The sequence below is a fragment of the Notechis scutatus genome, chromosome 1 (assembly GCF_049901735.1).
Source record: "Notechis scutatus isolate UNSWTSFEM ecotype Mainland chromosome 1, rNotScu1.2, whole genome shotgun sequence".
NCBI classification, from domain to species: Eukaryota; Metazoa; Chordata; class Lepidosauria; order Squamata; family Elapidae; genus Notechis; species Notechis scutatus.
This window is the reverse complement of record NC_142009.1, coordinates 231,211,078-231,233,688: the sequence shown is the minus strand read 5'-3', so window position 1 is coordinate 231,233,688 and position 22,611 is coordinate 231,211,078. Positions and strand designations below refer to the sequence as shown.

The window sequence follows — 22,611 nt, the reverse complement described above, 5'->3', positions numbered from 1 at the left end:
CTTCCCAACCGAAAGAGCGCCGGTTCATTGGCTTTACCAGCGGATTAAACCATCTCCTTTCCGGGTAATAATAAGAACCCTTGAATCAACACCCCCCTCCCCGTTCATGGTAGTAACCTGAGCGGACCATTGAGCGGACGCAATTTCCGGCTTTCTCCCGGAAACTTCACTTGACGGCTTTATAGTACGTTCTTCTATTCTTCTTCCTTCTCCCGGCTTCTCCCAAGGTACACCGTTATGGTCAGAGGGGCGAATCGCTTAAAGCCTTTCTCGCGAGAAAAGAGGAAGCCCCCTCTCCCGCCCCGCCCTCCTTTTTGGAACGTCGCTCGCAGCGGGTGGAGGGTCGCTGGTGTCCGCGCGATGCCTTCTCCCCCACCCTGCGCGTGGCAGCCCCGCGCGCATCAGCTGGCAGGGTTGGGGGCGGGGGGCAGAACAATGCTTCCCCTTCCAAGCCCGCGCGCTGGGGAGGCTGCCGGCGTTCCTTCCGCTCCTCTCTGGAAGGCTCCACCCTTGTGACAGGAGCCTTGGGGCTGAGTCGGAGGTGGGGGGAGGGAAACCCTTCGTAGGAGCGTCGGGTTTAAAATGAATCTCAATCTGGGGTCCTCCAGATGCAATTCCTAAGGTTGAGCGGGCTGACTGGGCATTATGGGGATTGTAGTAGATTGCTGTGTAAGGCAACATATCGGGAGGGCACAAGGTTGGGACATGAGTGTATATATCAGTGGCCAAACAGGTTCCAGGGTAAATGTTTAATTCCCATTAAAAAGGGTGGGTGATTGTGTTGAGTGTATTAATAAGTTTGGGAGAGGTGTGCCAGTTGTTTTATTATTGTACAGTAATTTGTCACTAAAATTATAGTGAAAGAGGGACTATAATACTCTGCTTAATTTGTGATGAATTCTATTGTCATTTATCTCATTCAGCAACAAATTTATCTGCCCTTCATCCCTGTTGGACCCCAGGTGGGCACTTCAGATTTGGCAGTGGCACCATTCTGAGGTATTTGTATATGCTTCACGTATTTTTCAGGGTATAAAGAGCAACTTCCATGGAAATTAAAGTTTTGCAGATGTCATTTTTTTCCCTCCAGATAATTGATAACGGATTCCTCTTCTTTTGCTATTCTCAAATGTGCCATGAAAGTTATTCCCAGTTTTATAGCTTTCAAAATTATAAGATGACAGACATATCAGTAGATAATATTGGCCTTTTAGAGGGGATTAATCTGATACACCTGAAATATACTTTGCATAGGATATGATTTCACAGGCGCCTCTTTTCCAATTACACAACTTCTTCTTGTGGTCAAGGGCATTGATAAATAGGAGTAAATGGCCCTGTACTTGTATCATTATATATGAGAAAGTGCTGTCCTGATTTAATCCTATCTTTAACTTCTATTTTCATTCTTTATATTTTTATGTTTGGGGGTTTTCATTTTTGTTGTTTTTATGGAATTTTATAATAGGAAAGATTTATCTCTGTTCTGTGTAAGCCTCCAAGAGTCTTTTCATTGCAGTGGGAGAACAGTGTTATTAATAGTTAAATGTCATACCAGAAGAACTGGGGATGTTAGCTAAATAGTTATTCAAAAAAGATCTAAAAAAACTATTTCTGACTTACACATTTTCCTGAAAATATTAATTATATTGTGCACAAACAAGTTGTCAGGAAGCACACTTTTATTTTCAAGTTATATATAAAGCATTTTCTTTGTTACTCATAAACTTAAAGTAAGAATTAGTGTTCAGTACAGAGAGAACAACCCAAATATTACTTATATTTTATCCTTGGCCAGAAGGTATTTAGTATTCACTTTGGAAACCATGAAAGCAAATACAAACTTTTTTTTTTGTTGCAGATACTGATGGTGACTCTTCAGAAACAAATCTGTGAAACATTTTGTTTGAACCAAAGGTAGAACAATCAGTAGCAGAGAGTAAGAATATCAGTTTAATAAACATTTCAATTTAACTTCAATATCTCAGGCTTTTGTAAACCAGACAGAATTCATGGGCAACAGGACATATAAAAGAGACAGCTTTGAATATATATATTCAGCCAGAATATATATAACCAGAATTGTCTGGTTTATAAGAGCTTGAGATATTGGAGTTAAATAAAAGAGACTAAACTATATGTGATCCATGATTGAATTTCCTTGCTATTTTAAAAGACGTAGCTACAATAGGTTTTTTTTTTTTATTTCTGTAGTTAGTTTCCTTTTCTCATGCCATTTCCTTTTGAAATTAATTCTTCATAACAATGATTTTGATTGCCAAAATATTTTTATACAAGTAGTCCTCAATCTATGACTGGCTGTGTAATGACAAAGTCATGATGGACTTCAAAAATGTTACTTATGACCCAGCCTTGAAGTTACGACTGCCATCCATGGTCATATTATCACATTTGGGCGCTTGGCAGCCGACACGCATTTATGACCAGTATCAATGTCCTTGCAGTCATGTGACCGTGGTTTGCAATGTTTTTTGCTGGTTTGGAAAATGACAATAAATGCCTATTGGATATTCTGGATTTGCTTAACAACCACAACCACATGGTTCACTTAACAGATACAGTGACTAGTGACTTGCTTCTTGGCTATAACTTCAGGTCTGTAAGTCCCTTTATTCAGCACCTTCCTAACTTTGAATGGTTGCTGATCGAATAATTATAAGTTGAAAACTATCTGTATATGCGGCTTGAGGAAAGCTGCTTAAAAAACAGTGGAAACAGAATAAGAAGACGCTTTGTTTTCAAAATCTGTTTACACATTGCAAACATCAAATTGTCTGGCCTAGTGGATCACAAAACTCCACTTTGTCCAGGATCAGTCACAATTGGAAATTTTATTGGTTGCTTCGGTGTAATTTTTATTGTACAAAGAAGCTGTTTATTGTACAAAGAAGCTGTTTATTAAACCATAATAAGGTTTGGAAAGATGCTGCAATGACACTAAAGGACTTACACGTATCAATGAGGAAAATAATAGAAAGTAACAAGAAGCTGAAAAATGTATTCTGATTTCTGCTGAAAAACCAAGAGTTGTTGTCTGACTTATAAGCTTTGTTTGTGTGTCAGTGAGAAGTAATAATGAATCAAAAATCTCTCTTACTTGTTAGGATGTTCTTTGAAGCCATAATTTTCAAAAGGGAGATAAAGATGTATTTATTTTGAACAGGAAAGTTATATTTAATGCCAATAGTTTTGTACATTTACAATTGTGCAATAATCGGAAATTCAGTAAAAAAGATATTGAATTTGTTTTGCTCTAAAAATAAAAGGATTCTGCACAAGAGAAGATTAATTAAATATTTTTTAAAAAATTACGTTGAAAACGAAGGACATATTATATATACAGATATTTATCCTAATAGTTTTGGTAAAGTAGTGGTTAGCATACTGTATTCCCGAACAACTGGTTTTATTTCTGCTTTTTTACCCTTAGGATGAGGTTGTCAAGGTTGTAGTGTTAGATTGAGCAAAAAGCCGAAAACCTCCTGCTGCACAGGAATGTTGCGAATTCTTAAACTGATCCTATTTGCTCAGTTAACAGGCTGGTAGATTAAGATGGAAAAATTCAAATGGAATTATTGTACAAAATCCCCTTCCTGTCCTTCAGCCATTATATTTCTTGTCTAGCCACCATACAATCTATAAAGCTGCATAAACTATTACTGGGTAGTTATTGAGTATTCTTCCCAAAACATACAGTAACTTGAAGCAGAGCTTATTTAGAATATTTTAATTCACCGTAGTGTCTTTTCACTTCTTCCTGTTACATAGTTTTTGTAAGGTTTATATTTTTTTTCCTTGCTCATCTTTGGTCACACAAAGAATGCTGTACAATATTCCCATTAATAGTGATAGGTGCTGCAGAGATTATATTTAACGATGTCTGTCTTGCCTTTTGAGGAGGTTTAAACAATTAATTAAAGGTGGCTAAATTATGAATGAAATCAGGCCTGCAATCGTCCTAATTTAAAGCAGGAGGCTCGATCTGATGATGTTGGAGGGGAAGGAAAGAGATCACTGAAACTTGTTTGTCATCTTTCCCTTGTGCGAATGGAGACAATGTTAGTCATAAATTAGTAAAGGTGTGATAAAAATATATATAAGTAAATAAGATATTGTGTTAGAAGGTGATAGGCTTGGAGTTTTTGCAGGAATGTAGAATTTAGAAGAATTGGGTCACATCGTAATAAGCTCAGATGCTACATTCTGACTGTAAAGATCAAGTCGTGATTTACAATATTTTTTTATCATTTCTACTATAGATGTACCAAAACTGTATAATCTGTAATGTTGCATTGTTTGGGACTCTACTGCAGTGCTTTGGCAAAGAGCCCAAGGGGTTATTATAATTCATGTGTTCCAATAAAAGTATACTTCCTTGCATCTATTTCCAGTTGTTTTGGTCCCTCTTTTAGGGTGAATAATGCAGTAGTTTGTATGATATATTTACCTACATATACAATACTTATAAAAACGTGTGTAGCCCTATTGGACAGAACCCTCTGTTATTGGTCTAGCACTTATATGTAAAGTTACCCTTCACATTAATATGCAAAACTGGGGAAAGGATGAGTAATTATTAGGCTGTCCTCCAATATAATTTTTGCCTGTGGATATGGCTTCCCTAAACTGAAAATTATCCTGCAACCAAATATGGTTGGATGATGATATGAAATTGCTAATCATCATCTTTTTCTCTTAATTCCAAAGGAATTGATGAACCCTCCCAAAAAATGGAGACCTTCAGGGACAAGACTGTAGATGAATTGAAAGAACTGCAGGAAAATTCAGAAGAGATTGAACGGTTGGCATTGGAGTCGGATGAGGTAATCATTCATGTACATGAAAGTTATTGAAGAGAGAAACCATTTTTTAAAATGAGTTCTACCTGCCTAACATTTCATTTCTCAGGTCCAAAATGTACAGTTGCAAAGGGAGATGGCTCTGGCCACAAATCGTAGTCTTGCGGAGCAAAACCTGAAGTTCCAAGAACCCCTGGAAACAGGACGTGCAGACCTCTCTGACAGATATCAAGATCTGCAGAAACTGATAGAGCGATGCGAGGAGCAGAAGTCAAAGCTGGGTAAATTTTCAGATGACTGTGGCTGATGGGGATAGAGGTGGAATAAAATTAGCCAATAGGCTTTCTCTAGCCAAGATTTTGTACGTGTGTGCATTTCCTTCATTTTGATCTTGGGACGTGGAATGGCAACAGGATATGGTTGGCATCTTCTCATCTGGATGCATTTGTTGATACCCCCAGTGGTCAAGCCTGCACGGCATTATAGTGTCAGTGACCTTCTGGTTAGCCAAACACAGCACTTGTAATAGAGTTTTGGTTTTAATTGATCACCTTCCCTTCTTCCTTCTTAGTGATGGTTTCAGATTCCATGGCACTAGCTCTTAAAGCAACATAATTCTTTTAGAAGCTGTTAGCCTTCATGTACAGTATATGTACAGGACCAGGTGCTTGCATTGAAATGAAAAAGAAGAGAGAGATATTTTTGTTTAATTTTTAGGTGTCTATTTTTTTTTCTCAGAGCAATTCTCAGCAGCAACAAAGCCTGATACCCTGTTAAATCTTCTGAAGGTGGAAGGACTCAAAATTGAAGAAGAATCTGAGGTTAGTCTGTTATTTAAATTCCAGAGGGAATAAATGATTTTAATTGTTTTTATTGTCAGAAATTGAACTTTAAAAGTCAGTCTTTCCCACATTTTGTCCTTGTTATATAACACAAACATATACCTGTGATCTTTATATGGCCCTTAAATACATCCCTTATTTACCCTTGAAATTGGTATCAGTTGCATCTGAAAATTCCACTGAGCTAGTGATAAAAGAAATTGAGTATATTTCCTCATCATCTTCCTCCTCCTTGGATCTGGTAGGTATTTTGCTTGTAATAAATCAGTATTTTTTACCAGCTTTTGATCCTTCACTATGTGCATAGCCTCCAACTAGTTTTCAAGTAAATTCAGTGAAGGCATCAAAAGGAAGTGTTTAATAGTCTGTTATCTCATTGTTTCATCTATTTTGAGGGATTGTTTCACCTAAGCGATTAGCCTTGGAAGGTTAATTGAGGTTAGTCACCTAAGCATGAATGGAGCACAGATTAAAATATAGCAGGAAATATGTTCTCTGCATTATTTAGGAATGAAAGGAAATTGACAGAACTTGCACCTTTTACTCAAATCTTCATGTGTTTAACTTAGGTCTCAAGCTTCTTCATTTCACTTTCTCTATTGGAGAAGAATAACCATTAGTTTTCTCCTTGCATTATCCTACCATTTTTAGGGGTTTTTGAATATCTTGGGTATGGAAGTCTTTATTGCCAGGGAATTAGAATGCAGTAGTCCTTGGCTTCTGATGGTAATTGGGAGTAGCATTTCTGTTGCTAAGCAATGCCACATCGTTTAGCTTGGGAGACAAGCAACTTGGGACCTTCTCTGCTGGCTTCCCCATTAGCTTTGCTTATGAGAGCCTGCAGGGAAGGCCACAAAGGGTGATCATGTGACTGTAGGATTTTGCCACCTTCTGGTTGCCAGGCGCCCAGATCATAACCACATGGCCATGAGGATGCTGGGACATTGAAGCCTAGTTGCAAGTACCACTTCTTGCAACTTTGAATGGTCACCAAATAAGTGGCTGTTAACTGAGGATTATCTGTCTGTTCCCTTTGATGCAGATGGAAGCATTGTTTTAATATATATATATATTTCATTCCAGATGATGGCTGAAAAGTTCCTGGAGGGGGAGGTGCCTTTGGAGACATTTCTTGAGCAGTTTTCTACCATGAGGAAGTTATCTCATCTACGACGTGTAAAAGTGGAAAAACTTCAAGAAGTGTTGCAAAAATCTCAGTCCTTGCCAGAGCCAGCAGACAACCAGTCTCCTTCCCACATATCTTCTGGACCTATAAATCAGCAGCCACAGAAGCGTTCAGCTGGGGAACCAGCCTTTCCTTTACCTTATGGTCTATCTCCTTGTGTTCCAACAGGCCCTTCAGCTTATGGGGCTCTACAGCCAGGCCCCTTTGGAGGAACACCAGTTGCAGTGGGACATAGTGCCTCCTCTCAACCAAGTGCTCAGCCCCCATTTCCATATAAACCACCCTCAGGTCCTGGATACCCATCTGTTCCTTCAAGTAATCCAGTACCCCAGCCTCAGGCAGGGGATCTGGCTTCATCCGGGTACTCTTGGTCTCCATCCAGAACATCGTCTTCTGGTCCAGGGTATCCACAGCCTTCTTTCAGGGCTCCATCAGCAGCACCAGGATTTCCTCAGCCTATGCAGCCTCCCTATTTTCCATCAGGAGGAAGACCACAATGTCCTTACCCAACTCAACCTGCAGCGGCTGGCTTCCCTGTTCCCTCCCAGCCTCCATATCCTCCATCTTTTGGGTATCCGCCACCACATCTCCCCCCTCGGGGCCATACTTATTAGACCAGCTTTCCAGGCAGTATTTTACATGGTAGCTGATGAAATGATGTCTTGTTAGCTAATGAGCCCCAAGATGAAAATTGGGGAGGGTCATCCTGAGAAACATATACATAAGCATTACGCTGATGTAATAAATGATGGAATAATACTGTTAAGAGCTGCAAAGGAAGGTCGTCGCTTATGGTTCTGTTTGTAAGTTATAGTGATGGTAGGCAGCCTTAATGGAATCAGTATTGACCAAACATTCAGTTCAAGCCATAGTATACAGTACATACAAAGACCCAGAGCTCTTATCATGGCACTGTGCTTGCTAAGCTCTTTAAGGAAGACTTAATTGACAGCAACCTGGATCTGGTTTTGTGTAGGGGAGTGTGTGTGCGTATGTGTGTAGTTTTCTAATTTAGTATATTAGAATATATTAAAAAGTTCTATATACCTATATTCTTACAAAGAATCTGATGGAGAAATCAGTTAAGCCTTTCTAATGTAGAACATGCTTTCTAAAGAAGTCTAAAGTTTCTCTTGGCATTAGGAAGTACCTCCTTGACAATAATAGTATGTTTGCTAACTCCACAAAGAAAGAAAGAAAAAAAGAAAAAGAAAGAAAGAAAGAAGAAAGAAAGAAAGAAAGAAAGAAAGAAAGAAAGAAAGAAAGAAAAAGAAAGAAAGAAAAGAAAGAAAGAAAGAAAGAGAAAGAAAGAAAGAAAAAGAAAGAAAGAAAGAAAAAGAGTCTTCACCTACTCGTAGCTACTGCAGATTACCAAACAATTGCTGCTGGGTGTCCCCATATGGAAGCTTTGGAGAACCCTTGTCAGCCTAAGGGAGCATGTTTCTTCATAGAACTGCGTTAACAGCAATGGATGAGGTCAGCACCAAAGGCCAAAAGTATTCTGCTCTGTTATGCTCACCGTCCACCCATTTTGCAATTTGTGGCGAGAGCTTCCACAAAGTCCACAAGTGCTCCTCATCCCATGCTGCAATTTTTTTTTAAAAAAAATCTGCCATTGTTTGGATTCTCCTCTTTCTTCCGTAACACTTAAGTAACTTGCACTTTCTTGATTTCATAACATCAAGCAAGACTTACCATGACTTCTTCAGACCATATACTACCCTTTGAACAATTGCTGTATGATTTTGTTTGACCTAAGGAACTTGTGATCTTGGCATTGCTTGGCAGTTGACTAGCATTATAGACTAAATAGAGAGCCAAATCACTATGCATTTTTTTATATTGGGGAATAAATGAAGTATTGTCCTACCTACATTACTGAGTGTGACAACCTTCTCAGGAATTTGGATTTGTAGCTTCCATCATATCCAGATCCTTTTCTTTAATAATCTTTTAATTTTACAGAAAATGTAGGAAACAGGCATTTCCTTTTTGCTCATTGTTCCACTTTGGTTGAGAAGAAGAAACACTGGGTATCAATTAATAGAATGCAGGAGTTGTAATGGAAAACAAAATAGTTTTGCTAAGCACTTTATCCTCTTGCTTGTCTGTAATTTATTTTAAAAAAATAGATTTGACTAACTTTCAGACTTGATGGAAGCAATTGCATATATGTAATTATGGTAATAAAATTTGATGAACTGCATAGAATTGTGTGGCTGTGAATTTTGGAAATGAGATTGTAGCTAATATATACTTGAAATTTTTACAATATGCTCTCTGAATTATATTGTATCAATAAGTCTCTTCATTTTCATCTCATAGGTTCATAACTTTTGCACTAGCTGACCTTTAGTTTGCTTAAAGATATATTTTTGTGACAATATCCCCCTATAGACCAATAGATTTAACTCATCTCCAATTCTTTTAACATTGAAGCATCTCTATTCTCTAAATTTTAATTTTCATGATTCATTTCTTCCTCCTTTATTATTCTTTTAGTGACTCCATTCTCTATATTATTTCCAGTATAAGTTACTGCCTAGCCAATAATAATTTAAATTATCATTTAGCTTTTCTCAATGTTGATCTAACATGTAATAACTTCTTATATCTATATATTTAAGCAACTTCATATCAAGTGTACAAAGGAGTAAGAATTGGGGAAAAAGGTAAAGATAGGAGATAGAAAAGAAAAACGCTGTAATTTACACAAACACCGCTCACTAGACTTTTCCAAATCTTTGTATCCTTGCATCTTTGGTTCCACTGTTTCATTTCATCTCTTCATATGTAGCCTTTTGCTTTTTATATTACATTTTCTCACATCTGTTTATTTAGACCACCAGTTTCCCTTCCTCTTCAGCCTCTCATTTTTTATTCGTATATTTGAGATTTGATTCTCATTCTCCATAAATAACCATACCACACAAATAACCAAATCATTTCATGATACTTTTGCATTCAGTGCATATTCATTAAATATTCCTGAATATTTACCCTATCTTCCTTTGCTGATACATTAAGTATTGTACCCCATTCCAGCTGCAGCCAAGTTCTTATGTTTCTCCTAACTTATCCACCTCATCTCTGTATAACAAATTGAGCAGAAGCACATTGTTATATATAACAATCTCACACCAGAACATTTGGGGGCCACTGTCTTTCTGTTAGCATCTATCCTAAAATTTCTCCATTTTCCCATATTTAGTAAGCATTTGACCAAAGTACACATTGATTTGCTAGGTTTTTTTCCATTTACAGTATGTGTAGCTGGCAGTCATCCACTCCATTTCCCTATCAAAGACAATCATCTTAATCTTTTGTACATTATTTTTCAGAACCAAGACCATTGTGGCAGCAAACATTGACCGCAAACCATTCAGCTGTTCAGTCAACAAATAACATTGATGACATGCCAAACATCCCCCTCCCCTTATTCCCAACTGAATCACCTATTAAAGTCACCACAAACATTCCATAAATATAAACACATGAAGCAATTGTATCCTTCCCAATATTTTTATCATAATTTGTGACTCCCACATTTCGACTTTCCTTGGGAATGCAAGAAGATTCTATAACTTCATCTCGCGTCAACTTAATTGGTATAGTTCCAAGTTTAATGTTTTCTTCCCTAGTAAAAAAAAGGAAGATCTTAACTAATTGGTTGATCAAACTAGAAGAAGATTTTGCAATATCAAAAGTCTGAGAGTAGTATATCTTGCCATTTAGTTATTTGTGGGCTAGAATTTGTACCCTCATAAATCAGCAATAAACAAAATATGTGAGTCCTACATCACCTATGAAGGCATTTTTAACTATGATATACTGGACTTTTCTTTGGGTTCTTTACGGAATGCATCATAAGTATATCAATTTGTCATTTACTTTATATGTGTTTGTATATTTTTTTCTCTTTTTGCAGAAGGAGGGGAAATATAGTGAAGTCCAAAAGTCCTTAGATTTTGTTTCTTTACAGCACTTTTCTAGAGGAGAAGTCGCAGATTTCATTACACTTCTAGAGAAGGCCATTATGTTTCCATTACTTTGAGGAAAGTAACATTTCTCATCTTAGTTACATGATGGTTTACATTATTATAATAGACTTTACATTTGCAAAATGCTTTGTTCAAGATCCCAAAGGTGCTTTTTCAAGAAGGAACTGGACTTTCTTGTTTTTCTTTTAAGGCATTTCGCTTCTTATCCAAGAAGCTTCTTCAGTTCCATTTTAACCAGAGATTTTTACTTTGAATTACTTTATTTTTTATTATTGTTTTCTGGGAATTTAAGTATTGTATCATCATTAGCTACATTAAGCAAACCATGGGCAGAATCTTTTCCACTAAAGCTGATAATGATTAATTGACTTAGTCACCACCTGACTTTCCATACCACTTTGGATGACTCATAATATAGCAAGACAGACTTTAAAAATAACACTGTACAAAATAAGTAGCCAGATGTTTCATATTGTTTATTTAATCCAACTAATCTAAAAATGCAGGCTACAAAGGATATTTATTCATCCTAATTCAAGGCCTGGTTGAACAGCTAGGTTGTCAGCTACCACCTCAACCTTGCACTTCACCATCATTTGGTATCAGCTGCTATGAACTCTGGGGGAGGGGGGAGCAGATGGGAAGGGATATGCTTTGAGGGAAATGAAACTTCACTGTACCTCTCCAAGATGGGCTTCAAGGACAATCGGCTGGGAATGGAATGCAGCTGCCTACCAAACCTACACCTGAAGTGACTGTTCTAAAAACATCTTGTTTAAATTTGTTTGGATATGGGCACCCAGTGATGGGAAGGAAAAATTAGACTTGGGGATTTTGGCACACAATTTTCAATTCTGGCTATGGATTACTGTAATTTATTTGACTTCTAGTAAACTATACCTTTCTCAATCAATGGGGAGAATTAAGGAACATTCTTATTTAGAGGTTCAAGCTGAGGCAGGTCGGACACAGCCTTAAAAGCCTCCAAGAGTGCCAGTGGAGTAGAACCATACAGATTTCAGATGCTGTTGCAGAGAAGGTGCCACTCTTTAGTAGGCAAGTACTAACCCATTCAAGTGTCTATGGAGATTCTCAGTCATCCAGGTCATGGTTGTCCCGAAGATGCTTTTTCAAGAGGCAACTGGACTTTATGGTTTTTCTTTGAAAGTGTTTTGCTTCTCACCCAAGAAGCTTCTTCAGCTCTGACTGGATAGTGGGGAATGGAAAGATTTATATTCCTTGCAGACAGCTGGTCATTTGCATTATTTTACAGAGACATTGAGGCCACCTGGAGGTTTCAGGGTTCTCAGGATCACCTGAGTAATGCAATTGGGTGTGAAAACCTTGGAACTGTTGAAAGGACTGTGTTGTGGATTCAAGATAGATGGTGTCATATCCTTTCCCTTCTATTGAGAGAGGGCTGTTCAATTTTGACATAGATGGCCTCTTTGACCCCTCTTCAAAATCAGCAGTCCTCTCTGTCCAAAATGTGAACTTTGTTGTCTTCAAAAGTGTGGACTTTGTCTTTTAAATACAAATGGACTGCTGAACTTTGTCCTAATGAGTTTGTTCTATGTTGTGCCATACATTTATGAAGTGGTTGTTTTGTTTCCCCAATGTACAGATCTGCACATGGTTTGTGTCTGCATTGTACTGCATATACCACATTGCTCAGTTTGTGTCTGGGAGTTTTATCCTTGGGGTGGACAAGCTTCTGCCTTAGTGTATTCTTGAGTTTGAAGTGTGCATGTAAGTTGTGTTAGCTGAAGAACCTCCTGAACTTTTCCGATATTCCTGTAATGTATGGAATTACAACATTGCTTCATTTATTGTTCACTTACAGCTCCTGTAAGGTCTTTTTTGAGATTTGATGAAAGCCCACTTAGGATAGCCACACATTCTGAGGGCTTCCTTGATGTGTTTTAGTTTTTTTTCTTTCCCATCTTTGCTGATAATGTTACCTAGTTTGGTGATGAAACATCTATAAATCAACCACAAAGAGCACCAAGGACCCCACAGTTTAACCCCAAGCTCCAAAAAAAATTCTCTTCTATTGGTAACATATTTTATTAAAAGATATAAGCTTTTGTAAGCTGCAATCCATCAGATGAAAAGGTACAAATCAGCATTTGTGCATATGGTTATTTCAGTTGAACCACAGCTCAAGAAACCAAAAAGATGTAGGCCATTTATTAACTACTGCACAAAGAATGAGCTTCTGTATCATTAAAAAACCTTTCCCTTCCAAATGTAGAACTAACTATAGAACTGGTTGAAAATGCTTGATACAATCATCTGACCCACCAAAAATATATTAAATGGTTGAGAGGCTACCTCCCTTTCTCCAAGACAGTGAGCAAGATTAACATGATATCTCTGAAATGTACAGCAATTTAAACAAGTGAACAACACAGCATTAATCCATATGAGAAATCAGTTGTGAACTGGATGTGAAAATTGGAACTATGGACCAACTTTTTGCAGTCACTAATGTCAATAACCAAATAAAGAATGAATGTCATGTGCTACATGAATGTTGACTGCATAGTTCCGCCCCCCCCCCGCACCATTCAAATTAAACTAGTGTTGCTTGAAGATAGTTCAATAGATCTAACAATAAATAAACCTCTCACCAATTAGCTCCAAAAATTATTTAATTGCAATGTATTTATAACACACAGACTTAATAATCTTTTTATAAGTATATGTAGATTCTGTACAGCCTAAAAAGGGAACATTGATTTAAATGCTCTGGGCCAAGAGATAAATGCTATTTGAATTTTCCAGCTGAATAATATTAGCTCTTCTGACTTACTTTAATTCAGTATCTCAGTAAGGTGATTATACATTTCTCTACATATGGCTTCTTCGTGTATACTGTATCTTCTTCAAATTTTAATTGACACATAAATCTTCCTTATTTGGCTTGCCAGAGATCGCCTAGCCTTCTTTTGGGTGATCAGGTAGGAGGATGTTAATCCTATAGTGGTCTATAATCCAAATTGGTTTTCAGTGACTGAAACTGGGAAATTTCTATCTCATCAGTGTATCTTTGATGGGTTGAAATTCAATATAACTGGCTGGGAAAAACATATCAATACTCAGTGTATAGTGCTATCATTGTGGAGGTAGAGAAAATGTACATGTTCCAGAACAAGTGCAATTTGTGTTGGACAATAAAATTCTTCCTCCCCTAAACTGTTTTTATTTTTACTGAACTTTCTGTATCTGCAAAGGAGAACATAAACTCCATGAATTATTTTGAAATGTTCTATAATCAATATAATTAAAGGAATGATTTTTTTTTTCAGATGGCAGGTTTTGTCTTCCACATATGTCTAACAAATATAATTTTTAGAATTTTAGTACCAAAAAAAAAAAAAAATGGAAAGGAAAAGATAAAGAGGAAAGGTGAACTCACTTTTTAAGCAAAGTGTTAAACTTTGACCTTAGGGAAAGCAGTTGATCCATCTTTTCATTTTGTTGATAAAAACCCATAAATTCATAAGCTAAGGGAAAAACTCCTCTATCCAAGATCTATATTATGAATACCAATTTCCTTCCTTTCAAAAAACTGCTTTAAATTTACTACAGTGATCATGTCCCTGGAATTTACTATTCATTCAAAGGATATTCCATTATTAGATTTATATTGGGTCTTTTGCCCAGAAGTTTAAACTATACATATTGGATTCCCCTCCAATTTTCCCCCACAACCACCCCATGAGGTAATTTAAGCCTGAAAGAGACTGACTGGCCTGAAGTCATCCAGTGAGCTGAGGACGGAGTAAAGGTCATTTCAATGCCACCTTAATCACCATTCTACAGGTGAACAGGAACGAGTGTCATCCATACTTCCCAGAATTTACAGCTGCTGTGCAGAACATAAGTCATAATCACTGTCAGAGGAGTTATCCAAAGGGCTGGAAGATCTGTTGGTTGCCCCTTCCAAAGCTGGAACATGGAGGAGGAAAAAACAACAACCCCAACAACCTTCAGCATGGAATCACATTGGCATGAAACACCAATTGGTGCCAATAGGTTACCCCTTCCTATACGATTGAAATATTTGCATCAAAATGATTTCTCTTAGAGCTACAAAAATGGTTAGAGCAACAAAGATGATTAGAAGGCTGGAGGCTAAAACATGAAGAAAGGTTGCAGGAATTGGGTATGTCTAGTCTAATGAAAGGAAGGACTGGGGTGACAGGATAGCAGTGTTCCAGTATTTGAGAGGCTACCACAAAGAAGAAAGTGCAAACTATTTTTCAAAGCAACAAAGACAAGACAAGAAAAAATGGATGGAAACTAATTAAGGAGAGAAGCAACCTAGAACTAAGGAGAGCTGTGCAAAATATAGCAAAAAATAAACTATGAAAAAAATTATTTATGGACACTAGGTGGAGCACAAGGCAAGTTATAGAGAGAGATGCACTCAGAGGATTTTGCTTGAACACAAACCATTGGTTTATCTTTGCCTTATAAAGTTGTCTCCAAGTACAGTCTGATGCCTGGTGACTCAAATCTTTGTCATTTTCTTAGAATGGTACCAAAGTGAATTGCTATTGCCTTTTTTCAGAATGCTTTTCCCAATCTGACTTATAGCCCTGGATGTCCCAAGGGGCAAAATCTATCCAAATATTAGCCAGGTACTGGCATATTGATATTATCCCATAGGCTTAACTGTATATCCACTATGCACAGGTAGTCCTTGTTTAGTAACTGCCTTGTACTGTGACGTGCAGTTGTGATGAAAAAGTAATTTTGTAACCAATCATCACATTTATGATCTTTGCTGGCCTATAAAGGAAAGAAAACTAAAATAAAACGTGAAACACAGTTGCAGTTTCACTTGGGACTGCTTCATTTAAAGACCTAGTTGCTGATTCAATTGTGGTTGGTAAATTAGATCTCTCTCTCTCTCTCCCCGCCCCCTCTCTGTCTCCTATCTATCTAATCTGTTCTTTCATAACATCACAAATAGTAACCAAAATTACAGTTCTAATGGCCTTATGGGTTATATAAAACATTTGCTTTCTCTTATCTCTGTCACTGTGATTACTTGTAAGAATCGGAACAAGATTTTATATGGTCCAGGCCAATATTAGCATCAGTGCAGTTTTTGATTTTGTGCAAAAATGGAAAACTACAGATTCGTAATTTGTTCACAAAGAATAATTAGAAACAGAAGATTTGTACTGGCATAATGAGAATTGATTAGTTTACTTCATCTGGATCCATCACAAAATATAAATTATTGAGAAACTGGCCCTCCATTAGGATATTGCTGAAAACACAGGAAAAAATGACACTGAAGACACAGCAAAAGTACATATTGTAGTGCCCTGATCTGATAATCAGTACCTGAATGTAACTTATGAGTCAATTGCCCACAGTAGAGATAAAAATAATATATATTCATAGCCTGATATAAAACTGAACATTACAATGGGTCTTGATGCTCTGTTTAGATCAATGTTTTGGTTGGCACAACTACAAATGATTGCACTCCAATATATGGGGAAAGAAAGAAATCGAACTGGGATGAAGTTATCATCATATTTATTAGATCTACTATCAGGAATGTCCATCTGATCTGTTGTGAGACTAAGATGCCTTGGATCAACATCTTTGGACTAATGGTACAATTTTTAAGAGATGACACACACTTCTAGTTTAAGCAAGAAAAGGTTACCTGCATAAGGTGAGAGATAAGTTTTCTGGGAAGCTTTGTTTCCCTCTTCCTGAACAACTGGGTTTTCAAGATGTGTCTGGAAGGGAGTAGAGGTCTTGCGATGGAATGAAACTAAAGAAAAACATAAGGTTGCCTTACTTTCTTATATATTGAATCCCGTTCATGTTACCATTTTGTTTCTTTGCTCCAAATCTTCATTCATGCGAGGATATACATTTCCTGGCTTTGTGACCAGTTGAAATTAAAATTATAGTTTGTAGGGGAAAGCAGTGCTCTTTAGGACACCTTTTAAAAACAGAGTACATCCGGGAGCCGCCCCATTCAAAAGAGTTTATCCAAAAAAAAAAAAATGTCCATGCTCATGTGCATCCAATGTATTAAGAGCTGTGGTGGTACAGTGGTTAGAATGCAGTACTGCAGGCTACTTCTGCCAGCAGTTCAGCAGTTCGAATCTCACTGGCTCAAGGTTGACTCAGCCTTCCATCCTTCCGAAGTCAGTAAAATGAAGACCCAGATTGTTGGGGGCAATATGCTGATTCTGTAAACCACTTAGAGAGAACTCTAAAGCACTATGAAGTGATATATAAGTCTATGTGCTATTGCTACATGCTAATGCCAACCATCATATTCTTAAACAGTTCTAGTTCAACAAAACACATGCTTTTCTGGATCAGCCTTTGAAATCACCATCAACAGCACTGTCAATTCTGTGCACACATCTTTCATTGCAAAAATGTACACAAACCCCACTTCTTTTTAAACTGGAAGTAACTTGCACTTCCATCCCAGGATCAAAAGCACCCTCAGTGGTGTGGAAGAAGAGAATATTTTGAATCTTATGTCCTGGGACTGGGAGAAGGATCTTTCAAATAGGTGCGAAAACATCCTGATTAAGGCCTTTCATTGCTGCTACTCAGTATTCAAAAATTAAAGATCAGGATTACAGTCACATAGTTAACATTATGTCCAGTCTGGCTCTTCAAAGGGTTTCTTGGCTGGATATCAGCAAAAGCAGAAGGTCTGCACTGCAGTCTTCATTGGGCTGCCAACCTACTTCCCGCCTCTAGAGGGAGCCAAACCATGTTTTTGGGACAGGGTCTCCCACAATAACTGAACAGAAAAATATTCACACCAACCTACCCATTTATTATTCTACCCACGTGTTTCATTGAAATTGTGATTATGACACTAGATCTCTGTCCATAATCAGAAGAGGCATTTGTGGCATTTACATTAGAACCCTCATGTTTGCCAGGAAACAAATGACATTAGTCTTGCCTGGAATTCTTTAGCAGTTCCTCTCTGCCATATGTTTCGAGTTCAATAATGTTGCATCCACTGCAAAGATAGTGAGACTTTAAAAGGGATGGCTTCTTTTCTTCCTCTCGTGAGGAACCTGAAAGTGAGTGCTTTGGGAGAGGAATTTTGACCAGGACCCAGCGGATCTGTTTTGGAATGTCAACTTTAGTTGTAAAATATATGGCCCAGTCATAAATAACAGAGTGCTATTTAAGAGTACATTTAGAAGAGAATTATCACTCTTCTCACAGAGGCTAGAAATACAGGATGACAGTCGCTTTAAGCAGCCTGTAACTCACAGATATTGGTCAATGTCTTATGAGTCTGACAAATGTGAAGATCTGATTTCTTCTGTCTTGATTTATTGAGGCTTATGGAAGATAAAGTTATACCCATAAAGACTGCATGATTGGGATGGGACAAGTTTGTCTCATCATCCAGCAGGATTGTGCTTTACATTTAATGATGCAGGTGGAGATACTGTAAGATTGCCCATCTACTTTTCCAGATGAGAGGATCACTTTGGGATGGAGGGTGACTATTTAGTTCTTTATTCTTCTTGCCAGGTGGATTAAAAGTCCCACTATCTCAAAGTAAGCAGTGGTTATTCTTGTAACCCCCTCCAAAGTGTGTTGATTGAAAGGTAGGTAGTATGGTTCCTACTTTTCTGAGATCAAATCTTACTAGGATGATATGGTCCACATCATCAACCTGACCACTTATATCCATTTATAATGAGAACATAAAATCTGCATTAGGAAAAGTGTTTATTCAGTGTCCCTGTGTACATTATGAGACATGCAAATGCCTATTCCCTTTGACTTACAGGAGAAATTAGACTGTGGATTCTTGCTCCCTGCTTTGCAGGTGATTTCTTACCATTTTGGTTCATCCCACTTGGGCCAATCCATTGTTGCTGCCTGTTCTTGGAATCTGCAGAGGACGGAAAGAAAGGGACATGGGATTGACGATATAATCAGCTAGAGCTGGGGTCTTCAAACTTGACAGCTTTAAGACTTGTGGGCTTCAACTCCCAGAATTCATCCTCCAGTCATGTTATCTCAGGAATTCTGGGAATTGAAGTCCACAAGTCTTAAACTTGCCAAGTTTGAAGACCCTTGTGCTAGGGCATAAATACACTTCCCCCAAGTTCCAGGAGTATAATCCTTATTAGTTAATAACCATAAGCTTTTAGTGTGTAAAGCATGGAGCATGCATGAAGTGGCATGGGACACCTACAGACACAGGTTCACCGGCCCACCTTTGATTCGGTGGAAGGCAACGCACGGTGGACAAGGAATTTATGGATGAGGTTGCATGGCATCACTCATGTTGAGGAGGATGGAAAGTGGTTACATAATACAATCAAACTACGTGCTTTCCATTCCTGGGTATGCAGGAAGTCTGTTTTTTTCCCCCCAAAGAAGATGTAATAGACTCATTGCCAGTACAATCTAGCTTTTTATATCATTTTAGATAGACTTGCTTTTGACCTCAGTAATGACTTATTAAACAGCTAACTATCACTGCTCAGCATAAATTCATTCAACACTTTGCTGCAGGAACCTTTGTAACCTCCTCTGGATGGCCTTTAAAATTATCTTTTAAACAGCAGTAATCACTTCCAACCCAGACATAATTAAAATAATAGTAAAATACTCTGAAGTGAAATGCTTCTGTTGTAATGCAATATATTAAGGAGTCACTGATATTTTGAAGTGATTAATGGCTGTAATCAGAAAGATCCTGTTTATTTTTTTTTGTAGCCCTGTATGCTTGCATGCTAATAAAAAGCATGAGGAATGTTCCCATTCATTGTTGTTAACTATATTCCCCAAAACTGTGATGACTAGAAAGGATTTTATAAAATCATTTGAATGCAGGTTGCATACACAGGCTGTTAATGTTCACAGAAGGATTAGAACATGCATAGTATCCTTCTAGCAATGTTGAAAATAACTGTAATTTCATAATAGAAGAACTATTAATTAGTGCCAGACACTGCTAGGAAATATCTGTACAGCCATCATATTTTTGTGACCTGGTGAGAAACAGGGGAGATGGAAACAATAAATGGAGACAAAATGGGCCCAGCAGTATCCATCTATGGAGTCCCTTTTGCTCTACAAGCTTGATTGTTTGCTTGTAGATGTTTCATTACCCACCTAGGTAACATCATCCCCCCCAAATAATTATGTCATGCAGTGGAGTAATGAAATGTCTGCAAGCAAACTATGAAGCTCAGAGAGTTCACAGTTCAGTCCTGAGCTACATATATTTTCTTTTATTAAGAGTGCATCTAAACACGGAGAGAATCTGATGCAGGGATTTACATCTTTGATATTAATGGGGTTTATTTTCAAGACATTTCGAGATGGTAGAAGGTAAAATTTAAATGAAGGCATATGGACAAAAATACACCATGCAAATTGATGTCATTAGGGTATCTAAAAAAGAAAGGGGTACATGTGCATACGTTTGAGTAGAGAGTGCAATATAGCAAACAGTAGTCCTAGAGTGAAAAGTTACCCAAGCTCTGTAAAGGACCTTGGAATACTCACCTCTAATGATCTAAGTGCTAGAGCCCACTGCAACTACATAGCCAAAAAGGCATTAAGAGTTGTTAACCTAATCCCACGTAGCTTTTTCTCTGGTAATATCACACTACTAACCAGAGCATACAAAACATTTGCTAGACCAATACTCGAATACAGTTCATCAGTCTGGAACCCTCATTACGTATCTGATATTAACACAATTGAGAAAGTCCAGAAATATTTCACAAGAAGAGTTCTCCACTCTTCTACTCGTTGTAGAATACCTTATGCCACCAGACTTGAAATTCTAGAACTAGAAAACCTTGAATTACGCCGCCTTCGGTCTGACTTAAGCATGGTATATAAAATCATACATTGCAATGTCCTACCTGTCAATGAATACTTCAGCTTCAACCATAACAACACAAGAGCACACAATAGATACAAACTCAAAGTAAACCGCACCAAACTTGATTGCAGGAAATACGACTTCAGCAATAGAGTGGTCAATGTCTGGAATACTCTACCCGACTCTGTAGTCTCTTCCCCAAACCCCAAAAACTTTAACCTTAGACTGTCTACTGTTGACCTCACCCCTTTCCTAAGAGGTCTGTAGGGGCGTGCATAAGCGCACCAACGTGCCTACCGTCCCTGTCCTATTGTTTCTCTTATTCTTTTATTTTTCTTATATGTACCCATTTCATTCACAACTATGTATACACTTATACTTATTATCTTGTAAACAATTGGCAAATCAAATAAATAAATAAATAAAATAAATAAGTGAAATGTGAGAACCAGAAAATTCCTGGTGCAATGGATCAATGGATTTCCTAAGTCAGTTTCTTCAGCCTGAGCTACCAGTTTCTGGAAAAAGCATGTCATCCTGCTTTTTTTCTGGACTTCCACACATTTTTGACATGGTTGTAAGAGCACATACACACACACACAAACACACAAAACTGAGGCCCAAAACAGACTCTGACAATCTCTTTCTATTAGCAATACAGTCTTACTTACATTTTTTCATAATTTTTTTGTAGATAGGAAGAGCACAGATGATCAGAAGAACAGCAATAAGAACAAGACCAAGCAGGATTCCTAAGACAGTCTCTGAACTGGACTTATGGGACTTCAAAACTTGACCTGGAGAAACAGAAAATCCTATAGATTATGGATTTTTCCATTTCCCAATTTAAGTTGAAAATGTGCTGAAGACTTGATCAGGCTCTCTGGATTATTTGCAGTTCTCTTTGGTTATCAAGATGCTATGAAAATAATCATATCTATAGGTTTGTGAGTCAAAAGCTCAGAAAGAATCATCTACCAAACAATGATTTTTGCAGTCTTTTCAGGGTGGCCCAGAAATTATTTAGAAGCCCTCCATTGTCCTTTAAATTCCCAATGCTGACATACTGCTGGCAGTTCTGTTGCGACAGGATTCCCAAAAGGATAACATAGGGTAAATCAACATGGATCAAGTCTCTTTGAAAAGGATTATAGGGCACTCCTTGAGGCACAGAGTGCAATCCATTGCCCCTGCAGAAGTTACATTTCCTGCCATGAAATATTTCCTTGCCCACAAATACAATGTGAGTGACACTGAAATACTGAAAATGCTAATAATTGCAAGCCTCTGTTAAGATGCAAAATGATCAGTAGATGATAACTCATTTCACATGGATACTGGCACTGCAGCTAGATCTGAAAGAACTCTATATCTTCAATAGCAACAAGCTCATTTTCAGAGAAATACTATTGTTTTTAGGTCCTCTCATTCAATATTTCAGCACCAGAATGATTCCCATCCCCCCATCCCACCTCCTTTTTGTATAACTTCATTTTTTTTTCCTTCCAGCATTCAGCCTGGCTGTACAGGAAGAATTCCTGTACTGGAATTATTCCATTATAGGTATCATTTAGATACTATCTACTACATACCATCTGTCACCCATTAGGTTACCTCTGAACATCAATGTTCAGAATACTAGGTTAACAGTTTTCTTGCCTGTATAGTTCAAACCTCCCTTTCCGATTGCTCAAGAAACAAAGAACTAACCTTCATAATATCAGGGGCTTTACTGAGCCTGTAGAATTCTGGATGTTACTGTTTGTACTATGGGAAGAAGTAGACCCATATTTTTTAGAATGTAGTAGATCCAGCATTTCAGGAATAAAACCCCTCTCTTGGAATAAGAGTACAGGGAACTTCTTTTTTAAAAATGGAAACT

At 37.7% G+C, this 22,611-nt stretch overlaps 2 protein-coding genes across 9 annotated transcripts in view; one reads left to right on the top strand and one right to left on the bottom strand.

Moving 5' to 3' along the window:
- The first annotated feature begins 119 nt into the window (after positions 1-119).
- On the top strand, positions 120-9,059 carry VPS37C (VPS37C subunit of ESCRT-I). Of its 5 annotated transcripts, none has more exons than XM_026682552.2 (7): positions 120-227; positions 924-999; positions 1,862-1,917; positions 4,729-4,844; positions 4,930-5,101; positions 5,559-5,641; positions 6,746-9,059. In XM_026682552.2, exons 4-7 carry the CDS (start codon positions 4,752-4,754, stop codon positions 7,460-7,462), a joined length of 1,065 nt encoding a protein of 354 aa, XP_026538337.2. In that variant the 5' UTR covers positions 120-227; positions 924-999; positions 1,862-1,917; positions 4,729-4,751; the 3' UTR covers positions 7,463-9,059. The 5 variants fall into 5 exon arrangements, with proteins under 5 accessions (XP_026538337.2, XP_026538333.2, XP_087806732.1 ...); XM_026682548.2 differs by having other exon boundaries at positions 1,862-1,939; XM_087950604.1 differs by having other exon boundaries at positions 162-184.
- Positions 9,060-13,485: 4,426 nt separating this feature from the next.
- Positions 13,486-22,611, bottom strand: part of CD5 (CD5 molecule) — a 33,593-nt gene continuing 24,467 nt past the window's right edge. For all 4 annotated transcript variants that reach the window (XM_087950602.1, XM_087950603.1, XM_087950601.1 and 1 more), the window contains 4 exons: positions 21,401-21,526; positions 18,723-18,776; positions 16,545-16,655; positions 13,486-14,803 (listed from right to left, as the gene is read on the bottom strand). In XM_087950602.1, the coding sequence (XP_087806728.1) occupies positions 14,715-14,803; positions 16,545-16,655; positions 18,723-18,776; positions 21,401-21,526 (380 nt within the window). In that variant the 3' untranslated portion in view covers positions 13,486-14,714. The remainder of the gene's footprint in view (positions 14,804-16,544; positions 16,656-18,722; positions 18,777-21,400; positions 21,527-22,611) is intronic.